This window comes from Canis lupus, chromosome 12 (genome assembly GCF_003254725.2).
Source record: "Canis lupus dingo isolate Sandy chromosome 12, ASM325472v2, whole genome shotgun sequence".
NCBI classification, from domain to species: Eukaryota; Metazoa; Chordata; class Mammalia; order Carnivora; family Canidae; genus Canis; species Canis lupus.
Genome location: NC_064254.1, coordinates 37052242 through 37074194, shown reverse-complemented (window position 1 = coordinate 37074194; position 21953 = coordinate 37052242). Strand labels below are relative to the sequence as shown.

The 21953-nt window shown below is 35.5% G+C and overlaps 1 protein-coding gene across 1 annotated transcript in view; it reads left to right on the top strand.

Moving 5' to 3' along the window:
• TMEM30A (transmembrane protein 30A) overlaps positions 1-19063 on the top strand; it is a 36313-nt gene extending 17250 nt beyond the window's left edge. Inside the window, exons 2-7 of the mRNA XM_025444792.3 lie at positions 5787-5894; positions 8177-8284; positions 10804-10891; positions 12722-12865; positions 13502-13708; positions 16372-19063. Of these exons, the coding sequence (XP_025300577.2) occupies positions 5787-5894; positions 8177-8284; positions 10804-10891; positions 12722-12865; positions 13502-13708; positions 16372-16565 (849 nt within the window). The 3' untranslated portion in view covers positions 16566-19063. The remainder of the gene's footprint in view (positions 1-5786; positions 5895-8176; positions 8285-10803; positions 10892-12721; positions 12866-13501; positions 13709-16371) is intronic.
• Positions 19064-21953: the final 2890 nt, after the last annotated feature.

The following is a 21953-nucleotide window of genomic DNA, read 5'->3' as shown; positions in this document are numbered from 1 at the left end:
TGGTATACATTCAATAAACAGTAGCCAGTAAAACACAGTGTATCGTTATGGCTCCATTTTACCTTCCTTAGCCTTATTTCCTTCCAACATGAAAACTGTCCATAAATCCAAAATGTTCACGCTCATTGTGCTGAAATGTACCTGTGCTTTCTACCTTCTTGCTCCTCTATATGCTTCCTTTTTCACTTGTATTCATCTTTTTTCTTATTTTTAATGGCTCATTTCAAATTTCTTTTCTTCTCAGTAAGAAAGTATTGGCTTAGCTTGTGCTTACTATCCTCTTTACCACTGAGTTTGGCACTTAGCATTTATAGTAGTTTTCTTTATATTCATGTGATATCTTTCATAAAGTAGTCTTCTAGAGGTGAAGGGGACTGCTGATTCTTGGGAAAAAAGCAGTTCAATAGATGGAACATGGGCTTGAAGTCAGACATTTTTGGTTCTAGCCCTAGTGCAAGTTATTGCTATTAGTGTGATTGTGGGCAGGTATCTGAATGTGTTCTTTTTGTATACAGTGGAGATAACTATATAGGATTTTGGTGAGGATCAGATGAAATACAGTATGGGTATAATAGAAAGGAACATGTAAACAGTTCAGGTATCATTGCTTTTGTATTTTTTTTTTTGTACGGTATGTTATGCCTTGCATGTAGTTAAGGCTTAATATGTTAATAATAATGATATTTTTTAAATCTCAAATTTTCCTGAAATTAAATGACATGCAATTTTTTGTTCATTTTGAAAATTATAATCAAAAGATTGTAATGAAAATGTTATAGCTATCCTTTGACTTTATTGAAGTGTAATTTAATATTCAGCAATTATTCTTGGCTCCAATAAAATTTTCAGTTTTTTTTTAAGATTTTATTTATTTATTCATGATAGACATAGAGAGAGAGAGAGAGGCAGAGACACAGGCAGAGGGAGAAACAGGCTCCATGCCGGGAGCCCAACGCAGAACTCGATCTCGGGACTCCAGGATCATGCCCTGGGCTGAAGGCAGACGCTAAACTGCTGAGCCACCCAGGCTGCCCAAAATTTTCAGTTTTAATACACTGTAGTATAATTTATTAGATTTTACATTCCATCATATTAATTATTTTTGTTCAAATAAATAATATATATCCTTGCTTAATCACAATTAATGATCTTTGTTTCCTGCTTTGCCCTAGAAACTAATTTGAAAGAGTGTGATTCGAGAGGATTTTGTTCAGAGGCATATAATATGGTAATAGGCACAGCTGGCAACTTTTATTTTTTATCCTTAAATTAGTCTTTTTTTTTTTTAGATTTTATTTATTTATCTGACAGAGAGAGAGTATGAGCAGGGGAAAGAGCAAGGGGAGAGGGAGAAGCAGGGTCCTCAACTGAGCCCTGAGCCCAATGCGGGATTCTGAGCTGAAGGCAGACTTAACCCACTGAGCCACCCAGGTGTCCCTTAAATTAGTCTTAGAGAAAATGTGCAGAGATTTAAAAAAAAAAAAGAAAAAATTGAAAAAAATTTTAATACAGTTTAATATATAGATTTTAAAATTAGTTCTATCTTCTAAATGGTCTTTCATCTCTTCAGAATTGTAAAACTTGGCTTTTAAGTGGGATAAGGCCCTGAGTGGAAAGTTGTGGCCCAGTAGGTCTAGTGATAAATTATATATGCTTTGCTTCTCTTCATTTAGCAGACCTGTGTTTTTTAGCTTGTTTTAGTTATGTGCCTAACTTCTAGATACTTGCAGTGAATAAAAATTTTCTCTAAACAAAGTTTCATTAGTAAACAAATAAGCTTTGATGGAGAACATCAAAGTATACTCTCTTTGGTTTGATGCTCCTCTGCCTTTCAGGACCCACTGGACTGACAGCCTTGCCCCAAGGCTCTTTCTTGGCTGCTGCCATCTGGTCTGTTGAGCCCTTCCTCATCTTTGAACTGAGGATGTAACCCTGATGGCCTCTGAAACATCTTTAGGGTGGTTCTTCCCTTGTCTTGAAGAATAGCACATATTTGCAGCGAATTTGCTCTATGGGTCAGTAGGATCTAAGAAGTCCCACAGCCCTCTTCAGTTTGTCCTAACTCTTCCCTCTTTAGTTTAGACTGGCAACATTTCTGCTGGGATGGCTGTTTATTAGGTGCATGGTTCACATCCCTACTAATCGCTTTATCTCATGGTTGTTCAGCCACACCCTTAGTAATCTCTTTAGTGCAAGATTTCTCATTTTTTGCAGTATGGATAGACTTGAGTTTCCCAAATCTTTTAAGTTTTGGTCCCTTTTTGCTTAATATTATTTCTGTTTTTATTCATTTTTCCCTTGCATTTTATTATAAGCAGTCAGGTGGAACCAGGCCACTCCTTCAACACTTTGCTTTGAAATCTAACTAAATATCCAATTATATCTCTTACAAAACATCCTTCTATAAATGCCAGAACACATTTAGCCAAGTTCTTTGGCACTTCATAAAAGGATCACTTTTTTTTCCATTGCCAAATAAAATGTTCCTCATTTCTGCCTAAGACCTCATCAGAATGGCCTTTACCATCTTATTATTTCTGCCAGTATTCTGTTAATGATTATTTATGCATTCTCTAAGAGGATGGTAACTTTCTAACTCCACATTTCTTTCTGAGGTCTCACCAAAATTACCCTTAATGTCTATTATTTTTAGCATTTATCTCCTATCTCTTCCAGCCTCTACCCCTTCCACAGTTCCAAAGCTACTTCTATCTTCATAGGTATTTGTTACAGCAACACCCCACTTTTCAGTACCAAACTCTGTTTTAGCTCGGCCTGCTACAAAACAAAATAAAACAAAACCCAGAACAAAAAACACAGACTGAGTGGCTTAAACAACAGGCATTTATTTCTTATGGTTTTGGAGTCTGGGTAGTCTAAGATCAAGGGGCTGGTAGATTCAGTTCCTGGTGAGGACCCAATTTCGGACTTGCAAATGCCACCTTCTCACTTTGTTCTCTTGGGTTGAGACAGAGCTCTTGACAGGTTGAGAGAGCTCTGCTCAGAAGGACACTAATCCCATCATGGGGACGCTACTACCTTCATGACCTCATCTAAACCTAATTACCGGGCAGCCCTGGTGGCGCAGCGGTTTAGCGCCGCCTGCAGCCCAGGGCGTGATCCTGGAGACCTGGGATCAAGTCCCACGTCAGGCTCTCTGCATGGAGCCTGCTTCTCCCTCTGCCTGTGTCTCTGCCTCTCTCTGTGTCTCTATGAATAAATAAATAAAATCTTTAAAAAGAAAAAAAAGGTTTAAAAAAAAGTAAACCTAATTACCTTCAATGGCCCTACCTTCAAATATAGTCACATTGAAAACTAATGCTTCAACACTGAGTTTTGGGAGGATACATTTAGTCCCTAATACACAGATGGCAAGTAGTATGTGAAAGATGTTTAACATAAATCATTAGGGAATTGTAAATTAAAATGAGATACTACTGTACACCTATTAGAATGGAGAAAATCCAAAAAACTAAGAGTAGCACCTGCTGGTGAGGATGTGGAGCAACAGGGACTCATTCACAGCTGGAGAGAATGCAAAATAGTACAGATAGTTTGGCAGCCTCTTACCATACAATCCAGCATTCTTGCTCCTTGTAATTTACTCAAATGGGCTGAAAACTTAGGTTCACACAAAACTTGCACATGGATGTTTATAGTTTTACTCATAATTGCCCAAGCTTGGAAGCAACCAAGATGTGCTTTAGTACATGAATGGATAAATAATCTGTGTTGCATCCAGAAAATGGAATAATGTTCAACGCTAAAAAGAAATGTGCTATCCATCCATGAAAAGACATGGAGTAACCTTAAATGCATATTATTAAGTGAAAGAGGCCAATCTGAAAAGGTTACATGCTGTGTGATTCCAATTATACAACATTCTGGCAAAGGCAGAACTGTGGAGAGAGTAAAAAGATCAGTGGTTGCCAGTGGTTAGGGGAGAGAGGGATGAATAGGTAGAGTACAGAGGACTTTTAAGATAATGAAATAATTCCTGTATAATACAATGATGGAATGTACATCAGGAGTGAATCATATTGTAACCTCTGGCCTTTGGATGCTCAAGTGTCAGGTAGGATCATCAGTTGTAACAAATCTACCACTTAGAGGGGAGATACTGATAATTGGTAAGATTGTATATGTAGAGGGGCAGGAAGTATATGGGAACTCTGTACTTTTCCACTCAATTTTGTTGTGAGCCTAAAACCTCTAAAAAAATAAAAATCTATTTAAAAAATTTCTTATAATGGAAAATAAAGGCTCTCATATTAGCTCTCAGGCCAGGTCTTCTGATGCCAGCTGGTGTATTGCAATTCAGTTCTAACACTGATCACCCTGAAATAGCATCAGATTCTACAGCCATAAAGACATGGTTCCCAACAAGACTGCCACCACTTTAGACACCAGCTGCAAATTAGGTCCCCAGGCTACCCACACTTCTGGTCAACTAGCTCTAAATCCGGGGTTTTCCTAAAGCCCCTTCCCTTCCCTCCACACACAGTCAAGATTGCCTGTCCGATGCCAGTTGCAAGTTTAGAGGTCTCCAGGTCATCTGCACTTCTGACCAATTGGCTATATATCTGAGATTCTTGTGATCCTTCTCAGTTTCAATAATTTGCTAGAATGACTCAAGAAAGTGCTTAGTGCTTACAGTTTTATTGTAACACACATGGAGATCTGGAAGGGTCCTGATCATAGAACTTTGTGCCTTCTCCCTGTAGAATCAGGGCACATCACCTTCCTGGCACATCAGTGGGTCAACCACCCAGGAAGCACCCTTGTGCTTTTGTTTCCAGAGTTTTTTTTTTTTTAATTTTTATTTATTTATGATAGTCACATCAGAGAGAGAGAGAGGGGGGGGGGGCAGAGGGAGAAGCAGGCTCCATGCACCGGGAGCCCGACACGGGACTCGATCCCGGGTCTCCAGGATCGCGCCCTGGGCCAAAGACAGGCGCCAAACCGCTGCGCCACCCAGGGATCCCGTTTCCAGAGTTTTTATTGACATTTCTTGACATAGGTATGATTGAAATATTGGCCCATTTGTTTGACCTAAATTTCCAGCCTTTCCACTCTTCCCAGAGCCTTGGGCTGGGCTAAAGGCCTAAGTGACATATAGTCTTTCTGGTGACCAGCCCCCATCCTGGGCATTCTCTTTAGCGAAAACTCTAGTGTATGAATCAAGGGGCTTATCAAAAACAAATACACTCTTGTCATTGGGGAAATTCCAAGAGTTTAAGAAGCTCTCTGCCAGGAAATCAGGACAAAGACAAGAAAGATTCTTTATTTTGTAACACCAAGTTTTTAAGAAAATGGTGGCTCTTGAGATACCTACTAGTTTTTGTTTGTTTTTAATTTCAGAATGTACCATGGAAAGCTGAGGTGACTGAAAGGTATTAAAGGTTGGAAGATTTCAGAGCAATAACTGATTTACTGATCTCTGAATCAAGTTGGTATTTTAATTATTTAGACTTGATATAGCTCTTTAAATCTTTATACATCACGCAGTTAGAATTTTATACCTGATTTTATGTATAAATATATTTCTCTTGGTAAAAAGGAAAGAGGAATTTACTTGGAAAGATAAGCCAGTAGAATAGCATAGGACTCCTTTTCAGTTTTTATTACCTTACATTGTCAAAACAGATTACCTTAAAAACAACTTTTTTTTTTCTGGGCTATGGGTTGCTTCATTGGACTCATTTTTTTCTTTAAATAGCAAGTTATTTCACAGTGTATTGTATCACTTTCTCCAAGGAAGTGCTTATTACATTTTTCTCTTACAGATTGATTATACCGGAACAGACCCTTCCAGTCCCTGCAATAAATGTTTGTCTCCAAATGTGACACCTTGTATTTGTACCATTAACTTCACCCTGGAACAGTCATTTGAGGTTTGTATTCCTAATGTGATAAGCCCTGCTTTAAAAAATACTGATATTTTATTACAATTTTTTTCTAGTTATTTCATTTTTGTAGAGAAGTCACTTTAATTTATTGAAGTCCATATCCTTCTGAAGAAGATTGTTTTGGCCTTTGCATTATGCTGTCTGGTAATTAAATACATCTATTTATTTTAATAGTTTAGTATTTTATAAGCTAAAATGTTTTATCTTTTCACTGGAAAATTTTATTACTGTACAAATCAATGTTGTATCATATTTATATCAAATAGTTTTGCCTACTTTTAACACTAAAGTAAGTTTACTTTAGAAAATTTACTAGGTCATTTATTATTTAATTGTATTATTTCTCTATCAGATATGAATTACCGTAAATGTAAACATGTAGTGAAAACTTATTAATCTTTTATGTCTTGATAAGCAGTTAGAACACTGTGTGTGTGTGTGTGTGTATGTTGTCTGTGTGTCTTTTTGCGTTCATCTTTAGCTGTCACTGGAAATTGAGCAGCTCCTAAAGGACATAAAGATTCAGAATAGTCATGACAAGACCAATTTGTGCTTTCCTTTACCTAAAAATTGAGCTTAAAAAATTGTTTTATTCTTCACGAAACAAAACTACTTTATACTTGTGAACTTCTTAGATTTTTCTACACTTAAAATTTTCTTAAAGGCCCTATGGCTTTTGTAGTCCCTGGTAGGTGTTTGCCATCTAGTGGTTGTAGATGCTCTTGTACTGAGATGAAAGAATAATATTGTAAAAAACATGAATATAACTTTGGGAGAAGACAGGAGTTTAATTATTTTACTTTGTTTCAGCAGAAATAACACATAAATTTAAAAAATCATTAAAAATGTCATTCTTTTTCAAGGTGAGGAAGAAAACTGTAAAGGTAGATGCATTAAGTTCTGCTTTTGTAAAAGCAGGCAGAATTGAGATAAAACAGACTTGTAATTATTAGAAGCTTCAGTAGTTTCATTCTCCATCCAAAAACACCTATTTCAGAACTTCTCTTCCTGAAAGGCGTATTCTTTTGTGGGCTCTGCGTTCCTTCACAAGACCAAACTTTGGATTAGACTAACAGCCCTTTCAGAGTTTTTTGTCTCTATTTATTGACGGGATTTCTTTTAAAGTTTATAAGTTAAATTTACTGTACTGCTTCTTAATTGAGATGATACTCTTTTTTTTAGCATATTCTTTGTTTCTGTGATATCTTGATACCAAAACTAGTTTTTATATAAACATTTTCTTTATATGGAATAGGAACGTTTGCATAGTTTGACATTTGAAAATCAAATTTTATTCATTCATTCATTCATTTATTTTAAAGATTTGCATTATGCTGCAAATTTATTTATTTACTCATGAGAGATACAGAGAGGGAGGCAGAGACATAGGCAGAGGGAGAATCAGGCTTCCTGCAGGGAGCCCAATGCAGGACTTGATCCTGAATCCTAGGATCTTGCTTTGAGCCAAAGGCAGATGCTCAACCACTGAGCCACCCAGGCATCCCTGAAAATCAAATTTTAAATAAATAATTGTGTATGTGAAAATACCAAATTAAATAAAGCCTACTTAAAATGTTACTGAATTTTTTTTATTGAGTATTGATGATTGTAGACTATAGAGGTAGCTACCAGAAAGGAGAAAATAGATTAATGTTTTTGCTACCTCTTAAACTCTAAGTCATACAAGATGGGTTTGTGGTGTCTTCTAAATAATTATAATGTATATAGGTTACTCTTCTTTCCCAAGTTATTCCACATTGGCTCCTTCAACTATGTTAAAATATTTTTCTTAATTGTTCTATATTGACTCATCTTACTTTACTAATTATTAACTCATTAACTACTAATATAGTATCTGTTGAGAAATTTATTGTCTCAATTCAAGTTCAGAATTTACTTGGGCAATAAATGAAAATTTGACTATTATCTTATTGAAAAATTGACTGGGTGGAGACCAATCTGAATGGAGAACATCTGAAGTTGAAAATAGATCAAAATAGGGTAATAGATACCTTGAGGGTTTTTTTTTTTTTTTCATGAAGATAGTACTTCTTTGAAGTTTTTAAGGATATTTTCTAAGTTTATTCTTAGACTTTTGTAACATACCTTCTTAAACCTTATTTGCAATTTGTACTGTTTGAGATTGTTAAGGATTGGTAGGATTCACTCCAGTATTTGTTTTAAGTTAACATAGCTTTTGTGTATGCATAAAACAAGTTCATACTTAATAGTTTCATATGAAAATTGTTTCCCTTCTCTTTCTCTAGGGCAATGTGTTTATGTATTATGGACTGTCTAATTTCTATCAAAACCATCGTCGTTATGTGAAGTCTCGAGATGATAGTCAGCTAAATGGAGATTCTGGTGCTTTACTTGTAAGTAAAATGGTGGGAATATGAAAATGTGGTAGATATAAATAATATATGGTAATAATTTAGTTAGAAATGTTAAATTTAGGGTTGCCTGGGTGGTCAGTCAGTTAAGCATCTGCTTTGGCTGCTTTTGATCTCAGGATCCTGAGATCAAGCCCTGCATCGGGCTCCCTGCTCAGTGGGAGTCTGCTTCTCCCTCTGTTTCTCCCCCACCAGCTTGTGTGCTCCTCTCTCTCTCTCTCTCTCTCTCTCTCTTCTCTCAAACAAATAAAGTCTTAAAAAATAGACAAAAAGAAATGTTAAATTTAATAATGTTAGGATGAAATTAAAGTGTTACTTGTCATCTATAGTTTATTTAATGAGGATTTTTGGTTAAATTCCCCCCCTGGAATTCGCACAGATGAATGATTTCTTCCAGTCAGAGGATACATTACTATTACTACCTGCTTTTTTTTTTTTTTTAAGATTTTATTTATTTATTTGAGAGAGAAGAGAGAGCATCAGCAGGGGAGAGGGGCAGAGGGAAAAGCAGACTCCTTACTGAGTAGGGGCCCCAACTCAGGGCTCTATCTCAGGACCCTGAGATCACAACCTGAGCTGAAGGCAGACGTTTAACCAACTGAACCACCCAGGTGCCCTACTATCTGCTTCTTTCTTATAGTGCCGTTAGATTTTTGCTTTATTAATCTGTAATCGGATTTTGATGAGTCTAGCATCCTGGATATATAATTGGTCTGTTTGGATTTGTTCATTATTATACCAGGTAGGAATATGTAAATAAACTACTTTTAATTTCTGAGGTTGTGTTTTAGAATTGAACATGCTGTCTATTTTTTAACTTGTGGGAAGCCTAAGTATAAAGTTCAAAGGATTGGTTACTGAAAAATCGTTTGAAGAACTTTTTGAAAATACAGATTCCAGACTTCTTTTTTTTTTTTTTTTTTTTAAGATTTATTTATTTATTTATTCAGAGAGAGAGAGAGAGGCAGAGACACAGGCAGAGGGAGAAGCAGGCTCCACACAGGAAGCCCGATGCAGGACTTAATCCTGGGTCTCCAGGACCACATTCCAGGCTGCAGGCGGCGCTAAACCGCTGTGCCACCGGGGCTGCCCAGATTCCAGACTTCTAAGTGTAAAAAATTCATGTCTGTCTGCAGGGATGGAGCTCTAAAATACCTATTTTAAACAAGCTCCCCTTCTGATGCCCAGCTGGATTTGGGATAGAGGATCTTAGTTTCCTGACTATTATTCAGCTTTTCATAGTAGTGGTTGATGGTCTTTTATGTTACTGCTGCCAGTGCCACAAACCTTCAGAGTCGGAGCTATTTAGAATTTCTTAGAAACAATGAATCTCTTATAATGCCATTTAAGACTATATTGTGACCAGAATGCTCCTGGTAAGCATATATCTGCTCTAGGTTGTCCCTACTTATTTTATTGCTAGTTCCTAATGTTTGGGATCTTAGGAAATTAATAAGTCTATTTTTAATCTGGTTAGATCTGCAGTATTTTGCAGTTCATGTGGGGACTCAAATCCAGAGAAGGTGCTGTCCTGTGAGACACATAGAATTCTTAGACCTTTATCAACTTGTTTATTGGGATTATAGATGCGGCATGTTCAGAGACCTGGAAAATGGTAGTTGATTTACAATTCTTTTATTTAGATATATCCTCTCTTTGCTAAAGGCAAAAGAAGCAGAGATTGATTCTTTTCTTACAGGCTGTAGGCAGAGCTTTTAGCCTAAACTAGGAATTGATGATTTTGTTTCCATAGAGGCCAGACAGGAAATATCATCTTCAGTTTTGCAGGTCATATGGTCTCTGACACAGCTACTCCCCTCTACCACTGTAGAATGAAAGTAGCCCATAGACAGTACTTATGAGTGGGTGTAGTGTAACTATGTTCCAATAAAATTTTATTTATAAAAACAGGTGGTGGGCTGGATTTGGCCTGTAGTATGTCATTTATTGATCCCTGAGCTAGATCAAAATAGATGATTTTAAGACCAGGTGGCTTTCAGAAATTTTAAAGATTTTAAGAATGGACAGATTTAAGTCCAAATTACTTAAAACATTGTGTGTAAGATCCTTCACAATCTACTATCAAAGTTACTTAGTACATCGGTAGAAGTAGAGCCTCCAATCTACTTTAAATTGAAGATTCCTTTTATTACATCACAACTGGATTGACAATAGAATGCTTAATTTTTCTTGGGTAGAAAACTCTTTGTGGTATGATTTTTGTGTGTTGATATGAAAATAAAACAGTCAATTCGATATATGCCTATATGACAAAATATTTGCAAGGAAGGATTACATAAAAAGGTAATACAGTAACATTAAATAATTTGAGTATTTAAATGTGTTGTTATTCATAGTCTTTGCAATACAGACTTAATCTGTATGCATTGTAAGTGAGGTACATGTGGGGATTGAATTTTTAATCAGTGATTATGGCTGGCTTGTAGTTATCCCAGAGGCTCATATAATAATTTGTCTCTTCTTTTCCTTCTAAATATCAGAATCCCAGTAAGGAATGTGAGCCTTATCGAAGAAATGAAGACAAACCAATTGCTCCTTGTGGAGCTATTGCCAACAGCATGTTTAATGGTATGATATAGATACTAAACAAAAACATGGATTATAAACACATAAATAGGAAAATTTGTATAATTTATTGATTCTAATTTGATGTCTAGTAAACATGAATGAAATTGAGAAATTGAGCAACTTTATTTATTTTATTTTTAAAGATTTATTGGGGATGCCTGGGTGGCTCAGTGGTTGAACATCTGCCTTTGGCTCAGGTTGTGATCCCAGAGTCCAGGGATTGAGTCCCAGTTGGGCTCCCTGCAGGGACCCTGCTTCTTCCTCTGCCTATGTTTCTGCCTCTGTGTATCTCTCATGAATAAATAAATAAAATCTTTTAAAAAGTTGTATTTATTTGAGAAGAGAGTGCACACATGTGCATATGCAAGTAGAGGGAGGGATAGATGGAGAGAATCTTCAAGCAGACTCCCCGCTAAGCACAGAGCTCCACTCTGGGCTCAGTCTGATAATCTGAGCCAAAACCAAGAGTCAGACACTTAACCAGCTGAGCCACCCAGGTGCCCCAAGCAGTTTTAAAATAAATATATCAATTAGTTATTTAATGGGATGTTATAATGTTTTGTGACATTTTTAGAGATTTTTTTTTAAATTTTATTCATTTATTTGAGAGACAGCCAGAGAGTCAGAAAGAGCATGAGTAGGGGTGAGGGGCAGAGAGAAAGGGAGGGGGGCAAGCAGACTCCCCACTGAATGGGGAGCCCAACATGGGGCTTGATCCCAGGACCCTGAGATCATGACCTGAGCCAAAGTCAAATACTTAGCCAAGCCAACTGAGCCACCCAGTCGCCCCGAGAATTATATTTTAAGAATGAATCTCTCTCTGGGAGGAAAGAAGCAGAGACATTGTGCTAGCCTTCATATTTCATATATGATAAAATAAAAGTCAGACTGCGTTTTTCACAAATTCTGAATATTTATCCCAATACAAAGGAGCTATATATTTGGTCATTTAGACCAGCACTGTCTGATATTAATATAATGTAAACTATCAGTATGAGACGGTTAAAATTTTCAAATAGTCACATTAAAAATAATAAATAGGGCAGCCCCGGTGGCACAGCAGTTTAGCGCCGCCTGCAGCCTGGGGTGTGATCCTGGAGACCCTGGATCAAGTCCCACGTCAGGCTCCCTGCATGGAGCCTGCTTCTCTCTCTGCCTGTGTCTCTGCCTCTCTCTTTCCCTCTATGGATAAATAAATAAAATTTTAAGAAAAAAAAAATTAAAAATGTTTTAAAAAATAAATAAAAACAATAAATAGAAACAAGTGAAATTAATATTTTATTGAACCCAATATGCCCCAGATATTACCTTTTTAGCATATAAATGATATTCATTGTATAAGATTTATGAATGAAATATTTTATATCCTGTTTTTTTGTACTGAGTTTTTTATTTCTGAAATATATACTTACAAAACATACTCATTTGGACCAGCCATAATTTCAGTGGCTCTATAGCTATGTAGCTAATGCCTACAGTAGCTATATTGGACGTACAGATAGAGAAGTGGATAAGCCAGAAACTATTCAGGAATGTGTTTAGAGGATAGGAGGAGAAGCGGGTTTATTCTGCAAATTATTTTATTTGGGTTAATATTAAAACATTTGACCTTATTATGTATCAGCTAGCCATACATGAGAAGTGACCTCTAACTATATTGAGCAAAGAGAATTCCACCTAGGATTACAAAGTTATCACATATAAGTAAATCAAGACCAAATGTATGCCTGCCTACTCTGTTATAACCACTTTTGGGAGCAGATACCAAATCCTCATTTCTCATAGAATATAGTAGATGCTATTTAACAATACCTTCTTTTTTCTGTTTAGATACATTAGAATTGTTTCTTGTTGGCAATGAATCTTATCCTACACCTATTCCTTTGAAAAAGAAAGGTATTGCTTGGTGGACTGATAAAAATGTAAAATTCAGAAATCCCCCTGGAGACCAAAGTCTAGAAGAACGATTCAAAGGTAAAATTTACTAATATTTCTTTAAAAAATGATAGAGACTAGGAGTTTTAATGAAGTACCTAAAATTTTCTATCTTTAGAATCTTAAAAATGTTTATGCTTTTGTTTTACGAAAACAGCAACTTTTCTTAACTTCATATTAAGTTAGGCAAAATATGTTCTAATGTACTGAAATTCTAAAGAAAATGTAGATGTACTTTTAATTTTGAATTTTTCCAGTATTTTCTCTTAAGCATTTCAGGCATTGTATTTTAAACCTGCAGCCAACCTTCTTTTAAATAGGCCCAATTTTTTATTATACTTATAAGTTAAAATTTAGTTTGATTCTGTGCCTCCTTAAATTCACAATGTAATGTTTTTTACCATTATATCTTTGCATTAAATCATCTGCTTTTTGGCATATATGCAATAGCATACTTTTAGTATTTTCTTAATGAGGATGGCCATCAAATCTTTGTAGTTATTTGTTGTTAGATGAGAAATGGATTCGTCTCTAGATTTTAAGACTTTCTTAGCATTTGTACCTTTGAAAATAGGAAAAATACTCAGATTGTGTATTCTGTATCTTTGAGTGTGAATTTTAAGTGTAACTCTTAATTGAATATTTTGTCCCCTCCTTTTACCCTTCTTTTTTAAGGTACAACAAATCCAGTAAACTGGGTTAAGCCAGTGTACATGCTGGATTCTGAACCAGATAATAATGGGTTCATAAATGAGGATTTTATTGTTTGGATGCGTACTGCAGCATTACCTACTTTTCGTAAGTTATATCGTCTTATAGAGCGGAAAAGTGATTTACATCCAACATTACCAGCTGGACGATACTATTTGAATATCACATACAGTATCCTTTTTTGGCCCTGTGCACAGATTCATAGACTTTGAAAGGAGTGTGGTTCACCCTTATCTCAGTTATGTGATATGCTACTCTGTTTTAGTTTTGATCTCTGCATTTTTATAAGAGAATGTGTGTATATGTGAGAAAGTATTTTTCCATTTTTATCTTCTGGAAGTCTTAAATTTTGATATATTTTATACTAGGATTCAAGCATATTATTTGGTAGAATTATTTAAGATGTTGGTGCTAGGTATATTAAGAAGCTAAATATTTCTACAGTGGAGATTGTAATTGAGTTTAATTCAAAGGCCAGGGCAGCCTGAGTGGCTCAGTGGCTTAGTGCCACCTTCAGCCCAGGGCGTGATCCTGGAGGCTGGGGATCGAGTCCCACATCGGGCTCCCTGCATGGAGCCTGCTTCTCCCTCTGCCTGTGTCTCTGCCTCTCTCTCTCTCTCTCTCTCTCTCTCTCTCTCTCTGTGACTCTCATGAATAAATAAATAAAATCTTAAAAAATAATAATAATAATTCAAAGGCCAATGAGCATAACTCATGCTAAATAGGCATTGGTAGTACTGGGCTATTTTAATATATATTTTTAGATATTAAAAATCAGTGGAAAAAAAAATCAGTGGATATTAGTTCACATCAATATAATGGTTTCACTCATAGTACCAAAACATTTTATCATTAGCTATATTATTCCACATTAACAATTCAGGTATACTCTTAAGTGCTGATAACTATCATTTATTTCATTCTAATTGTATGTCAACATTATACTAAGTACTGTCCATTCATTGTTTTATTTAGTTAAAGCATTATGAGATGGGTATCATTTCCATGTCATAGACAATAAACAGGCACATAGAGCATTTAAGTAACTTTCCCAAGGTTGTTCAGGTAATAAATAGAAGAGTTGGGATTTATAATCAAGGTATTGACTTGAAAGGCCATGACTTTACCATCAGCCACTACTACAGGCTGCATCCCTAGCTAGTTCACTCAAGTAGTCAGACCAAGCCATATTGGCCTGGATACAAAGTCTTCCTTAGCTGGAAATATTGGGCACTACCTTTTATTCTAAAAAAAAGTCCTTATATTTTTTAACCTGTAGCCCATTGCTTACATATATCATGAATGAAAATTTTCTCAAATGTTTGCTAATGATCTTTGCAGTTTTGAGTTTTCATAATCCAAATTAGCCATAAGTGTATAGTTTCAGTTTAATAATGCATTAATTAATGACCTAATTTCAAGAGAAATATCTTTTTGGATCCTTAGTCTCTTGATTTTGCATCTGAGTATGCAACTGAATATGACCTGATAGTGACAGGGTAAAAGTAGCCAAGTTTTAGAAACTAGGCCCACATGGGAGCAATTTTGGACAGACAGACCCAGTTGAGGTGCTGTTAGAAAGAACATTATCCTAAGACTATTGCCAAAGTAGAAAGCAACTCTGTCACAATATCCAGGAGATCTAGTAAGATATAAGAACATAGACAAGCCTGTAGCCTAGAGCATAATAAAGGAAAGTTTTTGGAGTACTCAGCACTTTGTCTTAGTTGACAGAGTATTTGCATCCTAGGCATTGTGAAGAAAACTGTGAGGAGGAATGTAGGCTCTTAAAGATTGTCAAGACGGAAATTTGGGTCTGTAAAGTATTAAGGGTAATTACAAAAATTACGTATAAGGTTGGAACCTAGATATTAGATATTAGAATTAAGACAGAAGCCCATTTTGGGGGGTTGGAATACAGAGAAAGGCTAGACGGGTAATTTGATATTTTGTCCCCCCAGAGTGTTTTTATTAGTTGGAAATCTTACTGCAGTCATTCCTGCTTCAGGTTAGGATTGATTTGAGAGACCTTTGGAATAATAGGGTCCATCTGTAGGGATGGAAAATTGCAGAAGCTAGAGAAACAGATGGGGCCTAAATTTGATTCAAAAGATGCTTTGGAAAAGGTTGCAAACCTTTCACGTAGGGATTTAGTTCTATCTTCTCTGCCCCAATTCTCCCCAAAATCTTAGAATTGGTTCATGTAAATAGTTTATTCAGTATACTAATATTCCATTGATTAAGTCTCTAATAGACCACCCTTCACTTCTATTCTGTTTCAGCCATCAACTCTGTGTCACACCATGAGTTTTATCATTGCTCCAAATTAGCAAGTTAAAACTTCAGTATCATACCCTTTGACCTTGTGCTCAGAATCCTCTCATATTCTCATAATTACTCTTTGTTCATGCTCTTTGAGCTCACAGAGACCTTCCAATCTCTTCATTCTTCCTTTTTCTTCTGGTCCGTCGATCTCCTCTTTCTCTATGGGTTTTATTGCTGTTCATCTGAAATATTTGTTTCACATTGCATTTCTTTGTGGCCTTTTGCCCCTTCTATGTAATGAGAGTACAAGTACCTGAGAAACCATATAACCCTTAATTTAAATTTGGCTGCTTTAGCTTGTAAACTATTATTGGTTTTTACTACTAACGTTTAATTTGCTAAATCAGTGCTTCAAGGTAATTATATATTTTGTGACTCAGAAAATGTAAGGTGCCTGTGTATCATAGAATTATACCAATGAATTATAAGCAATTAAATGCCTAATTTTTAAGTTATATTTTAAAAATCAAGTACCTAGACATAGAAAAGTCTTCCTATACACTCTTCAGATTACCCCGTACATTCTTTTGATGGACGAAAACGGATGATCTTAAGCACTATTTCATGGATGGGAGGAAAAAATCCATTTTTGGGGATTGCTTACATCGCTATTGGATCCATCTCCTTCCTTCTCGGAGTTGTACTGCTAGTAATTAATCATAAATATAGAAACAGTAGTAATACTGCTGACATTACTATTTAATTTTATATTCTGAAAACAAATTTACTGCATGTGCATCAAGGCCAGTCCTATTCAACTTAGCTTTCGAATGCTGATGTCTGGTTAGTATGTCATTTTTGAAGTTGGCACATAACTTTTTTTTTTTTTTTTAAAGCAGTTTTTGTCCTTTGCTTCTTCTTTATGGATGTCTTATGGAAATATATGACGGGTATGAAACAAATTAACTATATTGATCATATCAACACTGTAACTTCTGAAATGGCATTCTAATGTTTGCTTTTTGTTGGGTCAGGCCATATGATGCATAGAGCCTCTTTCATGTGAAATGCATCTATTGCTTAAATGTTTATGCTGTGCTGATAATATTATATTGACATATGATGCTGTATACGTGTGCCTATTGTGTGAAGAAAGGGATTACAAGATGTATGAATATAATGACTTTCTAACCTTGCAGGATTTAGAGTTACAAAACGATGAAGAAAGACCAAATTTAAATAAAACACTTCATCATTTTCATGTGTCGTGTGTAAAGGCTTAAAGTACCATCTTTTTGGAGGTGGTTCATGTATTCAATTTATTCAGTACAGTTCTTTGACAAGTTTAGCTTTATTTTCAAAGGACAAGAAAATGCTTACCTTGTCTAGCATAGTAATTAATGGTCATGTCTGAAGAGGTCAGATGGGCCTCAGGTGGGAAAATTTAAAATTCTTTTTCCATTTGGTTGAGATGTTGCAGTCAGGAACCCCAACTCACTTGATATGTTTTTACATGTGATCATTTCCCTTGAAGCTTACACTTCCTAAGGGATACAGAAATATAGGTGAGATGGGAAAACTCCTTGGCAGACCTTCATCTTCTGCCTCAACTATAAACCAGATATAAATGTTGAAAGGAGACTGTTTTCATTCTTGTGGTATTTAGCATTCAGAAATTTGCTTCAGCATTGGAAATACCTCAAGCTGTTTTTATTTTGCAGGTAAGTTTTGATTTAAGTACTAATGTTACATTGCAGAAATTTTAGAAAATAGTAACCTTCATTTCTTCTATATTTCATTCAATTTTTGTATATAGGTCAAATGTGGATGTGTATGCACATTCTCTTTAGTTAAGGTACCAATTATTTTGGTTGTTGTTTCCTAAAACATACTTTAAAAATAAATTCTTTAAATTTTCTAATTAAATTCTGGAGATTTTACAGTACGCACATGATAAATTATAATATATATGGTTGAAGTTATTTTATTTTCTATTAACTGGAATTATTTTAATATTCCTTATTGAATAAATGCTGTAATTTGTTTGCTATGGAACTTATTTTGAATGTAAACCTATTTTTTCACATGCATGAAAATGTATGTCTTAATCAGAGATGACTTAATTGCATTGAAATTGCTTTTTTTTTTTTTTAACTAAAGTGACTCGTATGTTTGTAAAGAAGAATGGCTGTTTATTCAGTTTGTAATGATTTCCTTCAGTTATATTGTAAATCAAAAGGTCTGGGTAATGTATCAATTTTGATTAATATATGTTTTTTTAAAAAAAACAAAAAATAATGTAATGATTAATAGAAATGTGCCATGCTTCATAAGTTTTGTATAACATGAAATTCAGTTAAAAGAACTTGTAGTTCATAATGACTTTTAACTGGTAGAGTATTATTGCATGAGGTACTTTCTGTATGATTATTCTGAAATTGCTGAGTGCATAGAGTATTCTTTGTCTAAAAATATCCTTTGTTTTGTTAGTCCTTCAGAATGTCATTTATTCTGATATTTGACCCTCCTGCGTATAGCATTTTATTTTCTGGGATACGTCATTAGGGGAAAAGGTTTTTGCCAGTCTTCCCAGATCGAGTTTATGTAAAGAAGGACTGCCATCCTGCATCTCTTTTTCTAATTAGGGGACCAAAGGTGCCGCTAAAGAAAAGTTGAAGATCTTTCCAGCACTTTCTCATCTGTGGTGAAGACAGAATCTTAAAATATATTTGGAGTTTTATCTATCTTACAAGTTCATTGATGGCCCAATTTCCTTCCAGTTCCCTGCCATTTGAGCTCTGAGGGATTCCTGTTACTAATTAAGAATGTGGAACATTCATAAGGCCTCTGAAGCATGGTGGGGGGGGGGGGGCATTTGTTTCTTAGGGGTTTTATGCTTATCTTTTGGAAATATTGATGTCATATTCAACTTTCAGAGAATCATACTGCGTTTTATTGCATTTAGGTTAAGTAGAAGGCATTGAAGAATGCATTGACTTTCAGGAAGTATTTTGATATATGAAGTTTTCCAATTGAAGGAATTATTTAATAAGTAAAAGCTAAGAAATTTCATTAAAATCATAAGGCAGTTAAAAATAAAATGGGAAAAATAACTGTACTAATGGAGAATTACTCAACCAAGAGGAGAGTCAAGTGAATATTTTTTGTTTATTGGTTAGTAACAGTATTTGTAATCCTGAATATATTCAAAGATAATGTTCTGTTAGTATGTTCTGTATTAATAAAAATGAACAAAATTAATCTTGCTATGTTTAAGTGTCTTGCTAAAGTAATAATGCCCCAGTGTCTTTGCTAATGTTGAGCACTAAATTTTAGCTCAAGGTCAGTAAGTCCTGAGTTTTAACATTTTCATGCCAGATTTGAAAGCTTTTATGTGTATATTTTAATCACTTGATCAGCATTAACTGCAAGATCTGTCTATTTTACTGGGAAACATCTCTTCTTACCAGGAGGTGCTCAGATTGTCACCTGAATTATAGCCAGATAGGCTAAATTTGGTATTAGACCAAGGACAAATCTAGTAAATAGAAAGGGAAGAACTGGTAGAGAAGCAAGGATAATGAAAATATTGAAGAGGGTGGGGCATACAGGAAATGAAAAGCCAGGCCCGGAAAGAACCGCTGACCTAGGGTTAGTCAATACTGTTACCTTGCTCACTTCCTGTCTTCATGGAAACACTGCCTCTTAGATTTGTTGTATGGTCCTTTGTTGTTTAGGATGAAAAGTTTTGTTCTTTGTGAACAGGGTTATTTTGAAGGGAGGGTGGAGGGAGTGAGGAGTACTTTTTCAAGAAAAATTTTGATGCATAAATGTTGGTTGTAGAGTTTAGATGACCTAGTAAAGAGATTTTTAGAGCTCTTTTTTTTTTTCTAGCCCATGCCCCATTCAGTAAACATAAAAATCCTATTTCCTCTAATGTCATTTGAAATTTCAAAATAAATATCATGTCTAAACTCAAGACCATGGTGACCTTGTTTGATTTTATATATTTGTAAATGTATAAATTTACGTTTTGTCAGAAGAACGTGTATACACTTAAAAAAATTTTTTCCCTGTCCTTTCTTTAGCTTTTTCCTTTTTTTTTTTTTTTTTTTTGAAGATTTTATTTATTTATTCATGAGGGACACATAGAGAAAGAGACAGAGACGCAGAGGGAGAAGCAGGCTCCATGCAGGGAGCCCTAGAATGGGACTCGATCCTGGGTCTCAGGATCAGGCCCTGGGCTGAAGGTGGTGCTAAACCACTGAGCCACCTGGGCTGCCCACTTTAGCTTTTTCCTGGCTTTTCTTTAGTATTTGTTTTAGTGTATCTTAATAATAAAATGACTCTTCTACTATTGCTTGATTTAAGTTTTAGGTATTTTTAAAAGATTTTATTTATTTGATAGAGAGTACAAGCAGGAGGAGTGGTGGGGAGAGGGAGAAGCAGGCTCCTTGATGAGCAGAGAGACAGATTCAGGGCTTGATCCCAAGACCCTGAGATCATGACCTGAACTGAAGGCAGACGCTTAACCACTGAGCCACCGAGGTTCCCCAGTTTTAGGAATTATCATCTTCTTGATAATGTTTACCTGAGGATTTAGTTTTTTAACACACCAACTTCTCTTCTCCATTATTATAGTTATATTTAGTAAATACAGTAGCTATTGTTTAGTTATGACTGTAGAGCAAAGTAATGCACCATGATTACATTTTGCATCATTTTATTTTTCCTAGAATTAATAATTGCCTCATTTTTCACACATAACTTTCTGGAAACTTAAACTTTCTCCAGTTTTTCTGTCCAGTCCATCATGTTCTCATCAATAGTCTTGAAGGGTTTTTGTCCCTAAATATCAGATAATCTGATTCCCTGTTTTTATTAGGGAGGTCTATTCTCTATCTGTCCTTCCATGCCAATCTATTCTGGTTGTTTTCTTGGCCAGTTACGCAGCCATTATCCATGACCTCCTCCTGTAACCTTTCTATGTTGGATCTGTTTTCTGGTTTATTCTCTAGTTTACTGGAGCAGTCCCTAAAGTACCTAAAGCTTTCCAAGAGGTGGTATATGAGAGGCAAATCTTCTGAGTCCTTACATGTCTAAAAGGCCTTTATTCCATTCTCACATTTCATTAATAGTTTGACTACATATACAATTTTAAGTTTAAAATAATTTTCCCTCTGGGTTTTGAAGCAATTGCTCCACCCTCTTCTAGGTTTCATTGTTGCTTTTGAGAAATCTGATTCTTAATCAGATATTGGACTTAATTTTTAGTTGTTTAGACACTATTGTCTTTGTGCTTTTTAGAAGATTTCTTCATTTCGATCTTCCAACATTATCTTCTGTAGGATTTTTTGTATATTTAAAAAGTATTTTAATTTCTAGGACTTCCTTTATTTCTATTCTATTTCTGAAATACATTTATCTCAGTTCACAGGTGAAATATTTTTCTGAGGGTATATATGCTTTTCTTTCCTACTCAGCATTGATTTTTGTTGCTGTTATTTTAATTTTTAGTTGTTTTTTGTTTTGCTCATGTAAGTGACTTTCTATTTCTGGGTAGTCTTGACAATCTGTCATATATGAATGGTCCCCAAAAGACTAATTGAAAGCTCTTTGGCCAGTGCTTGACAACTGATAGGCTTTAGTAACACAGTGCTACTCAGAAATGCCACTTGGCAAATTATTTGTTCATGATGAAAAAGCTTAGACAAGTAAGAGTTGGTCGGTCAGCAATTGTAGGTGGACCAAGTTTTGAGAGGTGCTGCATTAGAGAATGATTGTCAGGGAGCCAGTCATTTGGCTGGAGGCCTTTTCTTTGGGGCTGTTCAGTTTCTCTAGGGAATTCTTTGGTCTTTGCAGTATGAAGGAGTCCAAGGAGGGTCTAGTTTTTTCCTGCCTTTTAACTCTGCTTCTGCCTTGTCCTCCACCTCACCTTCTATTTTCCACTTTATACATATTCCCATATACCTGTTCCTCTGCATATCCCTTCTACCTGGTTGTCTTCCATTACTTTCTCCAGATAAAAATTATCTCCTACCTGTGGGAGACAATGAGGGAGGTGTGAGAGATTGTTTTTGGATGAGAAGGGTAGGGCAGAAGTCGTAGGATCTGATGATCATTCTGTTGTATATAATTTCCAATTAGTCAT